This window comes from Brachyhypopomus gauderio, chromosome 20 (genome assembly GCF_052324685.1).
Source record: "Brachyhypopomus gauderio isolate BG-103 chromosome 20, BGAUD_0.2, whole genome shotgun sequence".
Classification (NCBI taxonomy): domain Eukaryota; kingdom Metazoa; phylum Chordata; class Actinopteri; order Gymnotiformes; family Hypopomidae; genus Brachyhypopomus; species Brachyhypopomus gauderio.
Window position 1 is genome coordinate 9199456 of NC_135230.1, and position 16817 is coordinate 9216272.

The 16817-nt window shown below is 40.8% G+C and overlaps 1 protein-coding gene across 1 annotated transcript; it reads left to right on the forward strand.

The window, feature by feature from the left end:
- Positions 1-3596: 3596 nt before the first annotated feature.
- Positions 3597-8170, forward strand: LOC143484560 (CD276 antigen-like). Its single transcript, XM_076983346.1, has 4 exons — positions 3597-3797; positions 4002-4277; positions 4725-4982; positions 5186-8170. Exons 1-4 carry the CDS (start codon positions 3710-3712, stop codon positions 5257-5259), a joined length of 696 nt encoding a protein of 231 aa, XP_076839461.1. The 5' UTR covers positions 3597-3709; the 3' UTR covers positions 5260-8170.
- The last annotated feature ends 8647 nt before the right edge of the window (positions 8171-16817 follow it).

Here is a 16817-nt window from a genome sequence, read left to right on the forward strand (position 1 = left end):
ACAAGTACAGAAAAGAAAAAATACATAGAAGCTAAATACATAGAACTAGACTTGTATGGGAAAACCAAACGTAAAGCAAAACACAGGAATACACCTGATAAACACAAATTGAGAATAGCGAAGTTAAGCAGACTGGACTAGGATATGCAAAGGGTATATATGAAACAAACCCCATCTCCAGGAACCCTGCCTCCACTTAGGGTTAGCTATGCTAGCAGGCACTCGAATTTGGCTAATAGCTAATGTTAGCGATAACATGTTAGTATAGTGGAAGCTAAGACTTATTATATAAAACAAATTGCCCAAAATTTTTATCTACATTAGCAATTTTCTCCAAACTAATTTTTATGAATGACATTATTATGAATCTCATTCTAGTTAGTTAGTTAGCAGCTAGCTAACCTTTCTCAAACTGAAGATTTCCTAAAGAAAAAGTTGTGGCGTTAGTTGAAAGTAGCATATAGTTTTAAGAAATGGGTTTTTTTTTTAACTCAACGTTACATGGTCTGCAGTGTTCTGCAGGACTTACAAGACAGGTCTGACTATCAGGATTACAATGGAACTTCTGACTTGAGTTTCCCAACTCACAGGACTAGGTGTGTCATAAAAACATTTGACAGGTAGTCAGTGCATATTTTATGTTGGTGTTGTTCATCCTTGATGTTTAGGAATCAATAATGTATTGTGAGATACGTAAAACTGTACCGTTTTTTTCTTCCACTTTACTTTACTGGTGTACTGCATCTCACTTTATATATTACACTTACATTCTTTACTATTTGTACTACCTTTTGTATTGCTGCTATTTTACTATATCTTGTAAATGTTAAATTGTTGTAACATCTGAATTTCACATCTTATTAACATCTGAATAAAGGCACGTCTTATTTCAGATTACTGTTTTACTCTGTACTTTTGATTGTTTGTAAATCAGTACTTTTTATATTATTTCAGCATCTTGGAAAACTACTGGACATGATAGTTATACGCTAAAGTGGCATCTTCATTCTCTTGTTAGCCAGCTGACAAGTTGTTGTGCAAACAAACGCTAACTGCCAAGAATGCTAGTCAAACAAGGGCCACCTAATGGTTTGTTGGTATTCTAATGTTGTGCAGTGTCCAAGATAGGACACGTTGTGTTGTTTCAACTAATACTCAGTTTTTGCTTGCGGCCGTTAAGTTGTTCAGTGCCTCATAGCAACAATGAAACTGGCACATACTGCTACGTCAGTGTTGCCATGGTAATAACATTACCTATGATGAAGGTGCAGAATGACATATAAATGCTCTCCATAAACGTGGAACAGGATATTCCAACTGTGATAGTGGGAATTTCTGCTTGTGTTTAGGATGTTAGTGTTTGCCACCATTTATTTATTAAAACGACGTTTCTAATAGTGTGTCCCAATAACAGACAACTCTCTCATGTTATTTGTTATTTTGCATTTTATTGCACTTGGATATGTCTCTGTGTGAAATATTTGGCCTGATTTGGACCAGAGCAAACATAGGTGTGGAGGTAGTGTCTCCAAAGCCTGACATTTTTGCTACATGGAACACTACTAAAGCAGTCACAATAGACAGTTGTTGTGTTTGTAAACCGAGACAACATCTTGTGGGCGAAGTCTAACTGGTACTAGCGGAAAGTGATTTTTTAGCATAGTGCTGTGTAGGAATAAACTAGGAATATGAATCATCCAGATACCTTCTTTAGTAATTTTAATGATTTATCAGCAGAAGGCAAGTTGTCGAGCACAAGTGGTCAACAACCAATTGATCACAATCGACAAGTCAATCTCACAGATCCCATGTTGGTCCCATTAGTCGTATGTGGCTGGTGGCCATTGTCATACACCAATAACCAAAACCAATGGAGGGTTCCTCACCTATAGACTTAGGGCGTACTCACACTAGGCACGGTTTGCTGGTTCCGTGCTGGGGCCCGGTTATCCCCCCTCCCCACTCCCCCTCTTGCCTGTACTCACACTGCCTTCATCAACCGCGCCCGAGCACGCTTACGTCATCACAACGTGACTTTATTTGGAAAAAAAGCGCGCTCGCACAACACTATGGAGTTCACGATTCTCTTTTTTTTTTTTTTTTTTTTTTTTTTTTTTTTAGCTAGGCTTTAATAATTTAACTTAGTGCCGGAGTTGCTGCCACACTCCAGAAATGTTTATAATTTTACCTGTCCCGTATATGTCCTCATACAGAGCTAATTTTCCCTGTTTCATTTCTCCACATGGCTGCCCGCCTGCTTGAGGAATAATGAGATGAGGAGAGACAAGCGATCCATCCTGGCCGGCCACCTCCTGCCTAACCGGATGCCTACACCATGATGGACATTATTACATCTTTTTCGGTCTAAATGGACATTATTGCATCTTTTACATTCTGTCTACATTCTGTCTATATTGTTGTTGTTGTCATGGTGACCGGTGTCGGCCAGAGGAGGATGGGTTCCCCCCCTGAGTCTTGGTTCCTCTCAAGGTTTCTTCCTCATGCAAAAAACTAGGGAGTTTTTCCTTGCCACTGTCGCCTTTGGCTTGCTCACTGGGGGCTAGGACTCGGCACTTGTAAAGCTGCTTTGTGACAACAACTGTTGTAAAAAGCGCTATATAAATAAAATTTGATTGATTGATTGATTGATTTTTATTGTATTTTTGGAGTCGTTTTGGGAGTGCAGAAACACGGTGCAAGCACAGATTTATCGATAATTTAACACAACGATTGTCTGCTAATCGCTTAGCCGCTATGACTGTTTAACGTGAGCGTCGCATCACTGACGTCATGTTTGAGTTCCAGCGAAATGAACCAATCAGACGAGGCACCAAGCGGGCCCGGGCACAGATAGCGCTCACACTAGAAGCGAACCGTGCCCGAGTCCACATGAATCGTGCCCTGGCCCACCTCTTCAAGTGGGCCCGGGCATGATTGGAGCGCTCACACTAGCCAAACGAACCGTGCTTCAGCAGGGAACCGTGCCCGGGCCCAGATCACAGAGCCTAGCGTGAGTACGCCCTTATAGTGAGGTCAGCGGGTTAAGGACCTTTGATTCGATATTTTCTAATACACCCAGTAGTTTATACAAAATCATCTCATTACATTTCATTTTGGACGAAAACGGTTATTAAATCATTAGGACTGTTATCAAATCAAATTATATACAGACAGCGAAAAGCACGTGCACGGCTGGATTGTATGAACTCTTTCATTGTTTATGCTACAATATTGAGAATCACTACAACTACTGCTAAGCTGTGTGTAAATATTAAATATTTAGAAACATGTCATGCTGCAAAGTTAATAAAGGCGAATGCAGTAAACAGTCCATGTAATAGCTTGCAAACGTAAACATCTGCATTTTGACTTTCAGGATGTCTTCGGTTTTGTTTTAGAAAGGCATGGGACAGCGTGTTTTTGTCCTGCCCGTTAAGACGTTTGTTCCTCTGCCACCATAACGCGCATAACTGCTCTGGTGTTTATTTTCTTTCTAAACAAATTAAAGCTACAAGTGAGCGAGCAGCAAATATGTGGGGGCGTGGTCAACCAACTTCCTAAATTCTGAAAGCTATGATCCGTTTATAAACCACGACACTAAACTCCAATTAAACTATGTCATCTGAAAGGATTCTTCTCCTTTCATAAACCATCATAAACGCTGATAACCAAGTCTCCATTAGCTCTGTGCAGTCGAACTCGTGCCCGAATGTTCAGAATCTCAGCGAGCCGAACTCTACGACACAGAAGATGCGTCCCGGTTCTAATAATGCTGCACGTCTCAGTCTTTGTGACGGGTAAGATGTCGAGCGAGTTAACGATTTAATCGTCAATATACTGTTACATTTTATAGCGTAATAAAATGTGTAGTTTGTTGGAGTGAAAAATGAAAACTATTGTAGTTCATACAACTCCTAGCAAGTTTATTTTGTTTTGTTTGCATTCTCACCGAATTTAATCTCTTTTTTTGTCTGTTCAAAATTTCATATTCTCCCTAACAGACTGTCTTCACATTACAGCCGAGACTGGATCAAGAGCGATTTTACCGTGCACCTGCATAAACAGTTCTGTCTTAATAACCTGGCAAATAGGAGACACCATAGTGTACCATGAAAACACGGAGAAAATTGCATTGCAGTACCACAACAGAACCCGACTACAAGAGAACAGCTGCTCTCTCATCCTGAACCAGATTCATGCCTCTGATGAGGGGACATACACGTGTTTCTACGAGGATCCTTCTTTTTCATATGACCGTGTAACTCTGCTGGTTACAGGTAAACAGATAACTGGACGGTTAAGGACATTGGAACTTGATGAGCAAGGTTTTTATCATTCCAGTCCCGGTGACCTAACACATCTCACTGTATAAGTACAATAATAATTTAAGTATAATATTATTACAGTGAAAAGGGTGTGCCAAGCTGGAATGAAGAACTACTGACTCAGCTTCTCATTCTGGTCCCTGTATGAAAAGTGAATTAGTAAATATCGTAAAACTGTAAATGTTAGTTTTGTTGGTCATGGGATTAGGTTAGAGGTCAAAATCGTACATTGATGGGTTTATATATACCGGTTATATATATATATATATATATATATATATATATATATATATATATATATATATATATATATATACACACACACACACACACACTCGCAAATATACATACACTGATTTTTATTTTGGCTATTCCTGACTTCTTTATTTCTGTTAACAGCTAACTTCAGCGTGTCCTGTACGAGTGGCTCCGGCATGTACCGTTGCAAAGCCGCACAGGGCCATCCTGAAGGGAAGATTGTATGGAGATTAAACAACCAGCCTCTATCATTGTCTCCACATGTGTCCCAGAGCAAAATAAATCAACTCACCGGCCTCTATGACATCACAAGCTCTGTAAACATAACAGTAAATGGTTCTGTGACATGTGAGGTGATAAACTCCAGATTAGCAAGGATAATTACAGAGTGTGTCAGTGGTAAGTTCGTTTTTTTTTTTTTTTGTCAGCGTGGTACCAGAATTGTATTTTGTTACAATATAAATCTAACTGGCATCAGCAAGTCCTTAAATGATGTCTTAGAAAACTGTAAAGAAAACAATTTCTGGTGCTTCCAAAAACACTTGACACAACAATACTTGAGGCACGGTTTACTCTTGTTTGGTGTTGTTTCTCTTTGGCAGCTATGCAGACATCTCCTCATGCATCCTGGAACATCTTCCTCACTTCTCTGGCGTGTGCAACACTGTTGGTTTAATTGATCTCGGTGGCAGTCTGGGCTGTCGATGCCCGAGCTGAGCACAGGTGAGCCCTAGGGTATTTTGGGCAGCCTGTGTGCATTTGCCCAATAAGAGATAACCTCCTGTTATTTCCCACTGCGTGTGCCGGAACGCGACTGGCCTCTGTGTTCCCTTGGGCTGGTTTAATCTGAAAGTCACTGACTGATCGCCACGTCCTGTTTTTGAAAGGGGTCGGAAAGTGTCTTGAGCAATATCTGTGTCTGAGTTATTACTGACATGTTTTAAAAACAATAATGGTTATTTATTTCGCAAAGATTAAATATGGATTTACACATGACAAAGTCTGACAGCCAAGATTAACCTGAATTCATATTGGATTGAAGACATGTCATGGGATGTCCACAGTTGGACCTACAGGAACTGGCATGAACCTTTTATATGTTCTTGAAACCTTTGATTCTACCTTTCTTCATATCCCTCCTAGCCCTCCTGTCGTGTTCGGGTCAAATCTGACCGATTTACAACTTAAACCACTCATAAATATTGTGTTTTACATCTGATTGCTGCAAGGCCTTATGCCATCCTCCACACTATGCACTGGAACATATAAAAGTGATGATCATCTTTTTCATTGAATTTTGAGTGTTTTAAACCAACGTTTTACATCTGTGTTGTTGCCGGTCAAGCGTGACCATCACAGGAAATGAATGGGTATTCAGAATATATTCATCTATCAGACAGAAAACATCCCCATACACACTCACACACACACACACACATACCTATACACAGCTACACACACAGACACACACACACCTACACACAGACACACACACACACTCACTCACACACACAGACACACACCTACACACACACCACACACACACACACTCGCTCTCTCTCACACACACACACACACACCTAAACACACACACACACACACCTAAACACACACACACACACCTACACACACACACACACACCTACACACACACAGACACTCACTCACTCGCTCACACACACACCTACACACACAGACACACACACATACAGACACACCTACAGACACAGACACACACACACACATGTTGTGCCTATGTTTGCAAGGCCCCTCTGATCTGAGTGTGACATGCCACTCATGTGCATGAATTCACACACACACACACTCACTCACTCACTCACACACCTACACACACCTAAACACACACAGACTCACACACACCTAAACACACAGACACACACACACACACACACACATGTTATGCCTATGTTTGCAAGGCCCCTCTGATCTGAGTGTGACATGCCACTCATGTGCATGAATTCACACACACGCACACACACACACACACACACACTCACTCACTCACTCACACACCTACACACACAGACACACACACACAGACACACACACACACCTACAGACACAGACACATGTTATGCCTATGTTTGCAAGGCACAATCTGATCTGAGTGTGACATGCCACTCATGTGCATGAATTTACATGCGCGCGTGCACACACACACACACACACACACACTCACTCACTCACTCACTCATTCACACACACACCTAAACACACACACACACACACTCACTCACTCATTCACACACACACCTACACACACACCGAAACACACACACACACCTAAACACACACAGACACTCACAGACACACACCTACAGACACACACACACCTACACACACACCTACAGACACACACACGTTATGCCGGTGTTTGCAAGGTGGTGTTTGCAAGGGTTTTTTGTGTGTTAAAACAGACCGGTCTCTGAAGACCGGGAACACTAAAGTAAAAAACGTGAGGTCAACAAAACCGAAGGGCTAGAGGAGAGATCCCATTGGCTCTCCCACACAAACACATACATTATACAACCCTTCTTTCCCATTAAGACCTGATCAAGTGCAGCTTTTAACAAAAAACATTTTTTTCACCTTTCATGCAGTGCTTTCATGATAATACTCATAAACAGGCCCCTCTGTGTGTTCCATGTACACACCTAAACGTGATTCCTTCAGATCTATATTTTGACATTTTTCTTACAGTTCCTTTCCTTGTCGTTTCTTGTTCTGGACTATATGGACTTACAAACACAAGCATGGCTCTTCTTACAGGTCAATGCAAAACTTTTGCTCCTCAAACTGCTGACATAGGGACACTTTCACTTGTCTGAAGGTTGTTTTTGGAAGTATCGTGTGTAGCATTTAAGGAGAAAATGTGTTTAGCAGCGTACAGTTTTTTTTCTAATGATCACTAGTGTGTGTGTGTGTGTGTGCCACAGCACCCTTGTGATCACTAGTGTGTGTGTGTTCTCACTGCACAGATGTGTAAATGTCCAATCTCCGCTGCTCACGCTTACTGGATTGAGTATAAATTATTTGAATGTTACACCTCTGACACAGCAAGAGATTTAGTATTAGGGCTATAAAAATTTTATAAAACAAAATATTGTGATTGTAACATTGACTTTACTTGTTACTTGATTAGATGGGAGTTTGTTTGGGGTGTCACTTGGCAATGTGGTATTTATCTGGCAACAAGACTCATCATTTCATGCACAGGTCAGTGACTTTGGGATTTTGCTGACCTCCAAAAAAGCCTGCAACTTTGGATCTTGTCTCGTCTGAGGTAACTCATGTTTTAGCATCTGGGCTAATCGGGGCTAACCAAGTGTTTCTGTATCTAATATCACTTTAGACTCTCCCCAAAAGAAAAAAAAATCTGTAAAATATATTTTTAATGATATTTTCTATACCATATAAATGTACACTAAACTGCATTTAGTCATTACGATTTTAATCTGGAACATTGATTTTCATAATTTGTCCCAAAAATGTGTAATTGCAATAATATTAATTAATATATATATATTTTCAGTTACAATAAAATGTAAATTTATTGAAATATTGGTTTCATTTTCATGAGGACTTTTTACTGATAAAAATAAAATAAAAAGAAGAGGGTCCCTATGCTATGGAAGATTTAAACATTAACCTTAAACACACAAGACATAAGGTACATTTGTCACGGTAGGCCAGGCTCTGAGCACAGGGGAGACGCCCACACCATGACACGTCACTGCTACACCTCTCCCCCATTGCCACGTATTGACACGCCCCTCTTTAGGTAAGAACACCTGTCGCACATTACCTGTCTGCTTTAAATCCCTCACAGATCCCGTCGTTTAGTTCTGAGTGTTCTTGCCTGTCCCATGAGCGCCAGACTGTGCTTCAACCCCTGAACGATGTTAGAAGGACTTATTTAGATTATTTAGATTACAGCTTAGTATTTAAATTACCGCTTAATTACTGTTCTAAAGCTCTCTGCTTTCTTGCAGACTCTTATTTTGGTAGAGCTTTTGTTCAGTTGATGATATGGACATTAAAAACATAACTGCATATCTCTCGCCTCCTGCTGCATCCATGACGTCGCAACATTGTTTTTTGTAGCAGATTGCAATTTTAACATGTAAATGATCTCTGCCTGTGTGTTATAATATTTCTTGCAAAGAAATAAGAAATTAAATAAAGAATTGTTGCAGCCCTTAATGGTAAATGTTAATAATGTAACCTGTCACTGCCTTCCCAAACTTCATTTCCCATCAAGCCCTGGACGGACAGGTGGAAACTGTACCATCTGTCTCAACCAATCAGTTGTCTCCTCCTAGACCATCTTACCTGGACTTCTGAATGTTTGCACCCGTTTTCAATTTCATTGTATGTAGTTATTTCCATCTCTCCGGTGATTTCTTTGTTTAGTATTGCCAAGGCCTACTGAAGCATATGATGGGGGTTCCCTGTGCAGATTCTGAGTGCTTCTGATTTCTGTTGATCCTGTCTTCTGTCTTCTGCCCTTTTCTACCTTTTCCTGGACTCCTGTTTTTAAAGTTTTGACCTAACTTTGGTCCCTTTCGTTTTATAGAAGTTCCCCAGGCTTTTTTGATCACTTCGTTTTGATTTTGACCTCAATTTGTAATTTGACGATGTGTTTTGACGACCCACATGCATATAAACATTTATCACTGAATTTTAACTGCAAGTGTCTGTGTGATTCTGTCCCATTGCACATGCATAACAAAATGTTACTACAACAGTAGAACAGTAACAGACAGAAGTCAGAATGCGTTACATGTCTCTAAGATAGTCCAGGTTAAGACTGGGTCAAACAGTGTAAAGTTGATATGGCAACTATTTCACATTTCAGCCCGAGGATTAAACTCACTGCTACATGTACAGGTAACTAGACCTGAGTCACTAGACCCAGTTTATTAGGCCACACACCCCAGTGTTTCCATGCTCCCCTGTAATCATGTAGATAAAAAATATCAATACAAAAGCTTTAATGCTCCATGTTTTAACCTGGACTGTTGAACAGAACTACAGGACACATACACACGCCGTGTAACTTCACTACAGGTACTACATTTCCCATAATTGCTCAGCATCTTTCTGAACGCTTGAGTGGCTAACACTGCCAGTCAGACCCAGTTTCATTTGGTTTCTCTGTTGCCTATAAGTAGTAGAATTTAGCATTTAAAACTCCATTTTTAGAGAATTTTAGAACTCTAGCATTTAAAAATCCATGTCAGTCCTGCATGAGAGTGTATGCATTTTAAAGCTAGCCACTTAAAACTAATCTACCTAAAACAAATTTAGACCACCAAAACAGGCATTAGCTAATTAAGTAGCGCAGGCATTGTTTAAGTTAGCAAAAGGGGGCACCACCAAGTAGAAAATTTGTGAAATATAACCAGAACACGCGGCATGGTGGTGTGGTGGTTAGCACTATCGCCTCACAGCAAGGTGGTCTGGGTTTGATTCTCGGTCTGGGCTGCTCTGTGTAGAGTTTGCATGTTCTCCCTGTGCCTGCGTGGGTTTCCTCCGGGTACTCCGGTTTCCTCCCACAGTCCAAAGACATGCGTGTTAGGTTGATTGATCACTCTAAATTGCCCGTAGGTGTGCGTGTGTGTTGGCCATGTGGTGGACCTGCCCATGGTGTACCCTGCCTTCGCCCGGAGATGCTGGGATTGGCTCCAGCCCCCCCGTGACCCCGACTAGTGGGATTAAGCGGTTCAGATAATGGATGGATGAATAACCAGAACACTGTTCATTTAGTATGAACCGATTATGCAAAAACCAAAGCCACATAATTCACATGTAGTTTTGTCTCAAATGTTTTTTTTTTTCACATGTACGTGTGACAACATGATTAAAACAAAACGTTAACGAAATGATCACACAACAAATGAGCTGAGACTGTCAGAGTGCAGTCAGGAAATGAGCAGGGAGCAGAAGTGAGAGGACGAGAAGAACAGTGAGAAACAGAACAGATGGAAACAGCACGAGATGCAGAACACGGAGAAGCAGTAACACAGAGAGAGAGGGAATGAGCATCAGAACACGCAGTGGCCAAAATACATTTACATTTTTATAAAAACTATTTAATATTATAAATGCATATAGTACTTTTTTTTATTTATTTATACATTTTCATTAAAATTCATCCCATTCAGTTACTAATGGGTAAATAATATATAGAAGGAACATTCAGATTGGAGGATGCTTCAATAATGTTTGGTTTATGTGTAAGCTCCATACGGTCACTAAAGGCTGGACTATTCTGGATCTTGCATTGAAGTATCATGTTCTATTGTCAAAATAATTTTGTTCCATATTAATATAATAATAAGTTTATAGAGACAGTATCCAGGAGGGACACGACCACTTCTACATACACACCCTCCTCCTCCCACCATTCTCAATCCCAGGCTCCGCCCCTCTTGTTATACCCTTGATTGGTAAGAACAAGACCCTGGCCATCAAGACCTACACTCTACCAGCAGGGGCGGAGCTAGACTTTTTTTCAAGGGGTGGCCAAGGGGTGACCAAAGCTTTATCCGAGGGGTCCACGGGGGGGTGGGGGGTGGGGGGTGGGAGGGGTTAGTTGTCGACAGGGGTGGTGAGTGTAAAATGGACACAAATTAAATATTATGTCGCGATCGACCGGTCGCCAGTGGTTAAAGTTACCAGTGGGGTGGCACTAGGGGTGGCGCAGGCTCTGTTGGAACAGAGCCCCCCCTTTGGTTCCGCCACGGTCTACCAGACATCAGATACCCCACTGGGGTAATTACCTGATCAAAGGAAACCACTGACATCAAGTCCACACAATGCATAGAGGTGTCATTCCAAATCCAGCACTCTGAGACTACACAAGGGGTCGAAGGACAAGTGAACATCAGAGCCACTATCCAGGATGAAGCATCAAAGATCCAGGAACATGCCAGGAAGATGGTCCCAAGACATCTCAGACAGCAGAATCTCAGGATGGTTGGACATCATGAAGAACAGGAAGTGTCAGGGGAGTAAGAACCCCTGCATGGTATGTACCACCGGCAAAGAATGTAAGAGTGAAATCTTAGTGTAAAGAGTGAAATCCTACTGATGGCTGTAAACGGGTGGATTGAAAGACAGCACAGAGGCACTAATCATGGGAGCACAGGAACATGATGTGAAAAAACAAAACAAAATGGTAATGGTAACCGACCAAACAGAATGGCGTGATGATGTAGCATCAGGAACAAGGAACATGCAAAGCTGAAGAAACATCCAGGGCTGGGAGAAGAGCTAGATGGGGGAGATGAGGACAACAGTGGTTCCCATACTAATTGCAGGACTAGGGGCTGTGACCCTCAAGCTGGGAGAAGGTCTCCAACAGATCCTTGGAACAACATCGAAGATCTCTATCCAGAAGAATGCGGTCCTGGGAACAGCCTAGATAATGATCAAGACCCTCAAGTTCCTTGGCCTCAGAGGAACTGAAAAAATACGACCGCCTGTAAGAGCAAATATAATACTTACCACCACTGAGAAATGCAATATCTTGCCATAAGCTTTTGCTAAACAATGGTTTCTTACTTCAACAGTACAGAAAATTGAAAAAGTCTTTATAAAACATCACAAAAATGTGAATCTCCACTGAAAGATCAATAGTTTTGGGGCAGGGCTGTACACATCAACAAATAGATATCAGATACTGACTCAATCCTGTGTGTAAAAAACAAGCCAAACAATCCATTTTATAAAGTTAATGCACATTTGCACACTTGCTTTAAAATCAATCTCTAATTTTATATACAGCAGAATTGGAGGTAAAATAATTTGTAAACTATTTTTCTTTTCTTATGGTACAGGGTCAAACACACCGATGTCAGCTGATGACAGCACTGATCGGGACCTTGTTTACAAGAATGCAGGCACAGTACAGAATAGATATCAGATATCAAATTTCTTAAATATCTCAGATTTCATGGGTGAGTTTTTTTCAAGTTTTCAGCAATTTTTAGTTGTTAGCTACTCGATTCTATTTACACTATTTAGCTACTCGATTTTTCTAATTATCTGTTTCAAACTAAAAACTAGACCCACAGTAATATCCTTGCCCACAAGTGACATCCAGGAAAAAGCATCACAGACAATATACACCAGATACAGTAAGTTAAGAATTGAATTTCCTGAGTTGTGTCTTTAAAAAGAAAGCTTTAAAAAGCTTTGACTATAATAAGTAAGTGAGTGGAAGAATAACAAGTGAAGACCAAACATTAAATATGATCCTAACACTGTATAATCACATCAAGTATTTATGTAATAATGTCAATAGCAAATAATTATGTGAATGATGCTAATAATGATCTTAAATTATTGATGGCCTAATCAATAACTAACAGAACATATTTAGGTAGTATTATACGCTACATTTAAACATATGGTATTACACAGTAAATTAAATCAAAGTGCAGCTTCAGGGATGAATAATTAATTAATTAATTGCAACAGTACTTAATCTTAATATTAAATTGAGATTAAGTACTGCTGAATTTAATTCATTACTTAATGCTCGATATTGCAAACAGCTCTGTCGGCCCTGGTAGCCTTAAGTGCAGGAATGAAAGCAAGAGGAAAGAGAGTCGACCACCAGCCAATCTGGGACTTTTACCTCGAGAATTCATTCTACCTGCCATACACTTTTACATTCAATACTCCAGTAGCTGAACACCGTCACCTCCAGTACTGCAGTACTCCACCAACTAGTGTACTAACACACCCAGTACTGTAGTACTCCACCAGTTAGTGTACTAACACCTCCAGTACTGCAGTACTCCACCAGCTAGTGTACTAACACACCCAGTGCTGCAGTACTCCACCAGCTAGTGTACTATCACATCGAGTGCTGCAGTACTCCACCAGCTAGTGTACTATCACATCCAGTACTGCAGTACTCCACCAGCTAGTGTACTATCACATCCAGTACTGCAGTACTCCACCAGCTAGTGTACTAACACACCCAGTGCTGCAGTACTCCACCAGCTAGTGTACTAACACACCCAGTGCTGCAGTACTCCACCAGCTAGTGTACTAACACACCCAGTGCTGCAGTACTCCATCAGCTAGTGTACTAACACACCCAGTGCTGCAGTACTCCACCAGCTAGTGTACTATCACATTCAGTACTGCAGTACTCCACCAACTAGTGTACTATCACATCCAGTACTGCAGTACTCCACCAGCTAGTGTACATTCACATCCAGTGCTGCAGTACTCCACCAGCTAGTGTACTAACACATCCAGTGCTGCAGTACTCCACCAGCTAGTGTACTAACACATCCAGTACTGCAGTACTCCACCAACTAGTGTACTATCACATCCAGTACTGCAGTACTCCACCAGCTAGTGTACTATCACATCCAGTACTGCAGTACTCCACCAGCTAGTGTACTATCACATCCAGTACTGCAGTACTCCACCAGCTAGTGTACTAACACATCCAGTTCTGCAGTACTCCACCAGCTAGTGTACTATCACATCGAGTACTGCAGTACTCCACCAGCTAGTGTACCAATACATCCAATACTGCAGTACTCCACCAGCTAGTGTACTATCACATCCAGTACTGCAGTACTCCACCAGCTAGAGTACTAACACACCCAGTAATGCAGTACTCCACCAGTTAGTGTTCTAACACACCCAGTACTGCAGTACTCCACCAGCTAGTGTACTAACACATCCAGTACTGCAGTACTCCACCAGCTAGTGTACTAACATACCCAGTACTGCAGTACTCCACCAGCTAGTGTACCAACACATCCAGTACTGCAGTACTCCATCAGCTAGTGTACTATCACATTCAGTACTGCAGTACTCCACCAGCTAGTGTACTAACACATCCAGTACTGCAGTACTCCATCAGCTAGTGTACCAACACATCCAGTACTGCAGTACTCCACCAGCTAGTGTACTAACACATCCAGTACTGCAGTACTCCACCAGCTAGTGATCACTAGTGGGCTGTGGTGCGCGCGCGCACACACACACACACACACACATTAGTGATCACTAGGGGGCTGTGGTGCGTGCACACACACACACACACACACACACACACACACAAAATCAAGAGGATGGGTGAAAAAACTAAATGTTTGTGGAAGAAAATGTGCACATTTGTATGTGATGATGTTGATGGTGATGGTAGTGGTGAATTTTAATAATCAGAATACATCTAGATTTTACTATTTCAGACTCCATTTCAGATATTTTTTGTCAATCTTATCACTCTAACTTCCTACAGTTAAAACACTTGAAAATCATATATTTCAAGAATAGAGTGAAGTCATTTGTTAACAATTTCATTTATTTATTTCATATTGCTTCAAAAATTAACATGAACCGAATAGATCTACATGGCTTTCTGTGCATTACACCTCATTACGATATGTTTCATTAAGCTGTAAAACACAGTTTAGATTTTCAGTCTCTGCACTAAAAGTGTGAAACGCTTTCCCCGTACAGTACCTCGTTTCACAAATGCACTACCGTAATACAGGATGCCGGCACACACAAGATTCTTCAGTCTAGATCGCGCCACTGGGTTTTTGGAGCAGTGCACATTGCCTAACCACAGTTTTTGGGTAGCGGTTAGTCTATTGTTGACCTTTATCTTTCGTTTCTGTTTTCTGCAATAGGATTATGCAAATGACAGAAGACAGGGTACAGTTTGGTGCTGTTCTTAGGGCAGAACTGTCCAAGGTCTCTTTCAATGTTAAATAAACACTGTATATAACAACTTGTGGCATTGGTTTGCTGTGCCTGTGTTGTGTATAAAACACATTTTTTACTGTACACTTGTGTGGACATATTGATTAGAATCCCGGTTTTGTTACTTCTCCTGCACAGCCCAGATGGGAGCCCAAAATGAGTATTTCAAATGATCAAATTTCATTTTCAGTAATAATTTTGTGCCAATATTCAGTTCAATATACAATTGGTCAAATGATGTTAGATACAGTGTTATTTCACAACTTAAAAACACTGTTAGGTGCTGAAAGACCCAGATACACCATTTATTACACTTTTATAGAATAGGTCGGAATACTCACAAAGTACCAGAGATGTCGACATAAAGCTAAGATTGTGAGTCTCTACTCACAGTGCTCAAGGAGAACCGAGTATAGGTGGGGAGACCTTCAAGGAGGCCTTGCCTACCAAGTAAAGTAAACCTTGAGTTGGACATACAGCCAACAACGAGTCCATCATACACCAGCCCTTTTCAGAGGGGTGTAAACACCAGCAGGTGAACAGAAGATTCACGTTGGTGAGAGAGACTTTCAGTCAAAGTCCAGTTCTCAGAGCCAATTTAATATTATTTCTTTCTCATAAGTTAAAAGCGTCTGTGGTGTTGCACATATTGTAGGCTAAAATCTAGTCAAATATTTACATTGAGTGTGTAATAATGCATCATTACATCTTCACCGCACGTGTGTCCACCTCCTCACAAACTTGGTGAAGAGCCAAGTTTATTTCTGGGGGGTTTCACATTCAACATTTACATTTGCCTTTAATTTAACAGAACAAACACAGTGGGCATGAGGATAACAAGGTATAATTGCCAGACTTGACAGACAGAGATACTAACCTGAGAGAACTGTACTAGTGCAGGAATATGAAGGGTAAATCAAAAGGTAGACGACAAGATTGAGAACTAAATCCACAAGTATCTAGTAAAACCGAGGCTTTAAACAACATTACCAACAAGACAGAATAACTTGATTAAACAAACAGGAATATGTAGTACATATTTACAAATATTTACAAAAACAAGAATCACTAGGGTTTACGGTATGTGAAAATTGGTTAAAGAGTACAGAGTCACAAAGTTAGAAAACACAGGGGTCAAGTAATTTAAACAAACTGAACATGAACAACGTACTTACAGATAAAAACCTTAGACAGGGCAAAAACCAGGGACATAGAATCACATCTTAGCAGATCTTAACAAAGCCACGCAAACCATATAATCCATAACAAGGCACCAGGAAGACTATCCAAGAATATTGACCCACAAGGTCAGCAAACAGGAATAACAGCAACACAAAGTATAAATTAAACTAGAAACAGCTGAAACCTATAAAAGAAGGCAGGGAAATAAACAAGAAGGTGTGACTGACAGAACGAGGAACAGGACACACGGGAGTGGGCGGAGCTTGGCATGACAGTGTGTTGTAA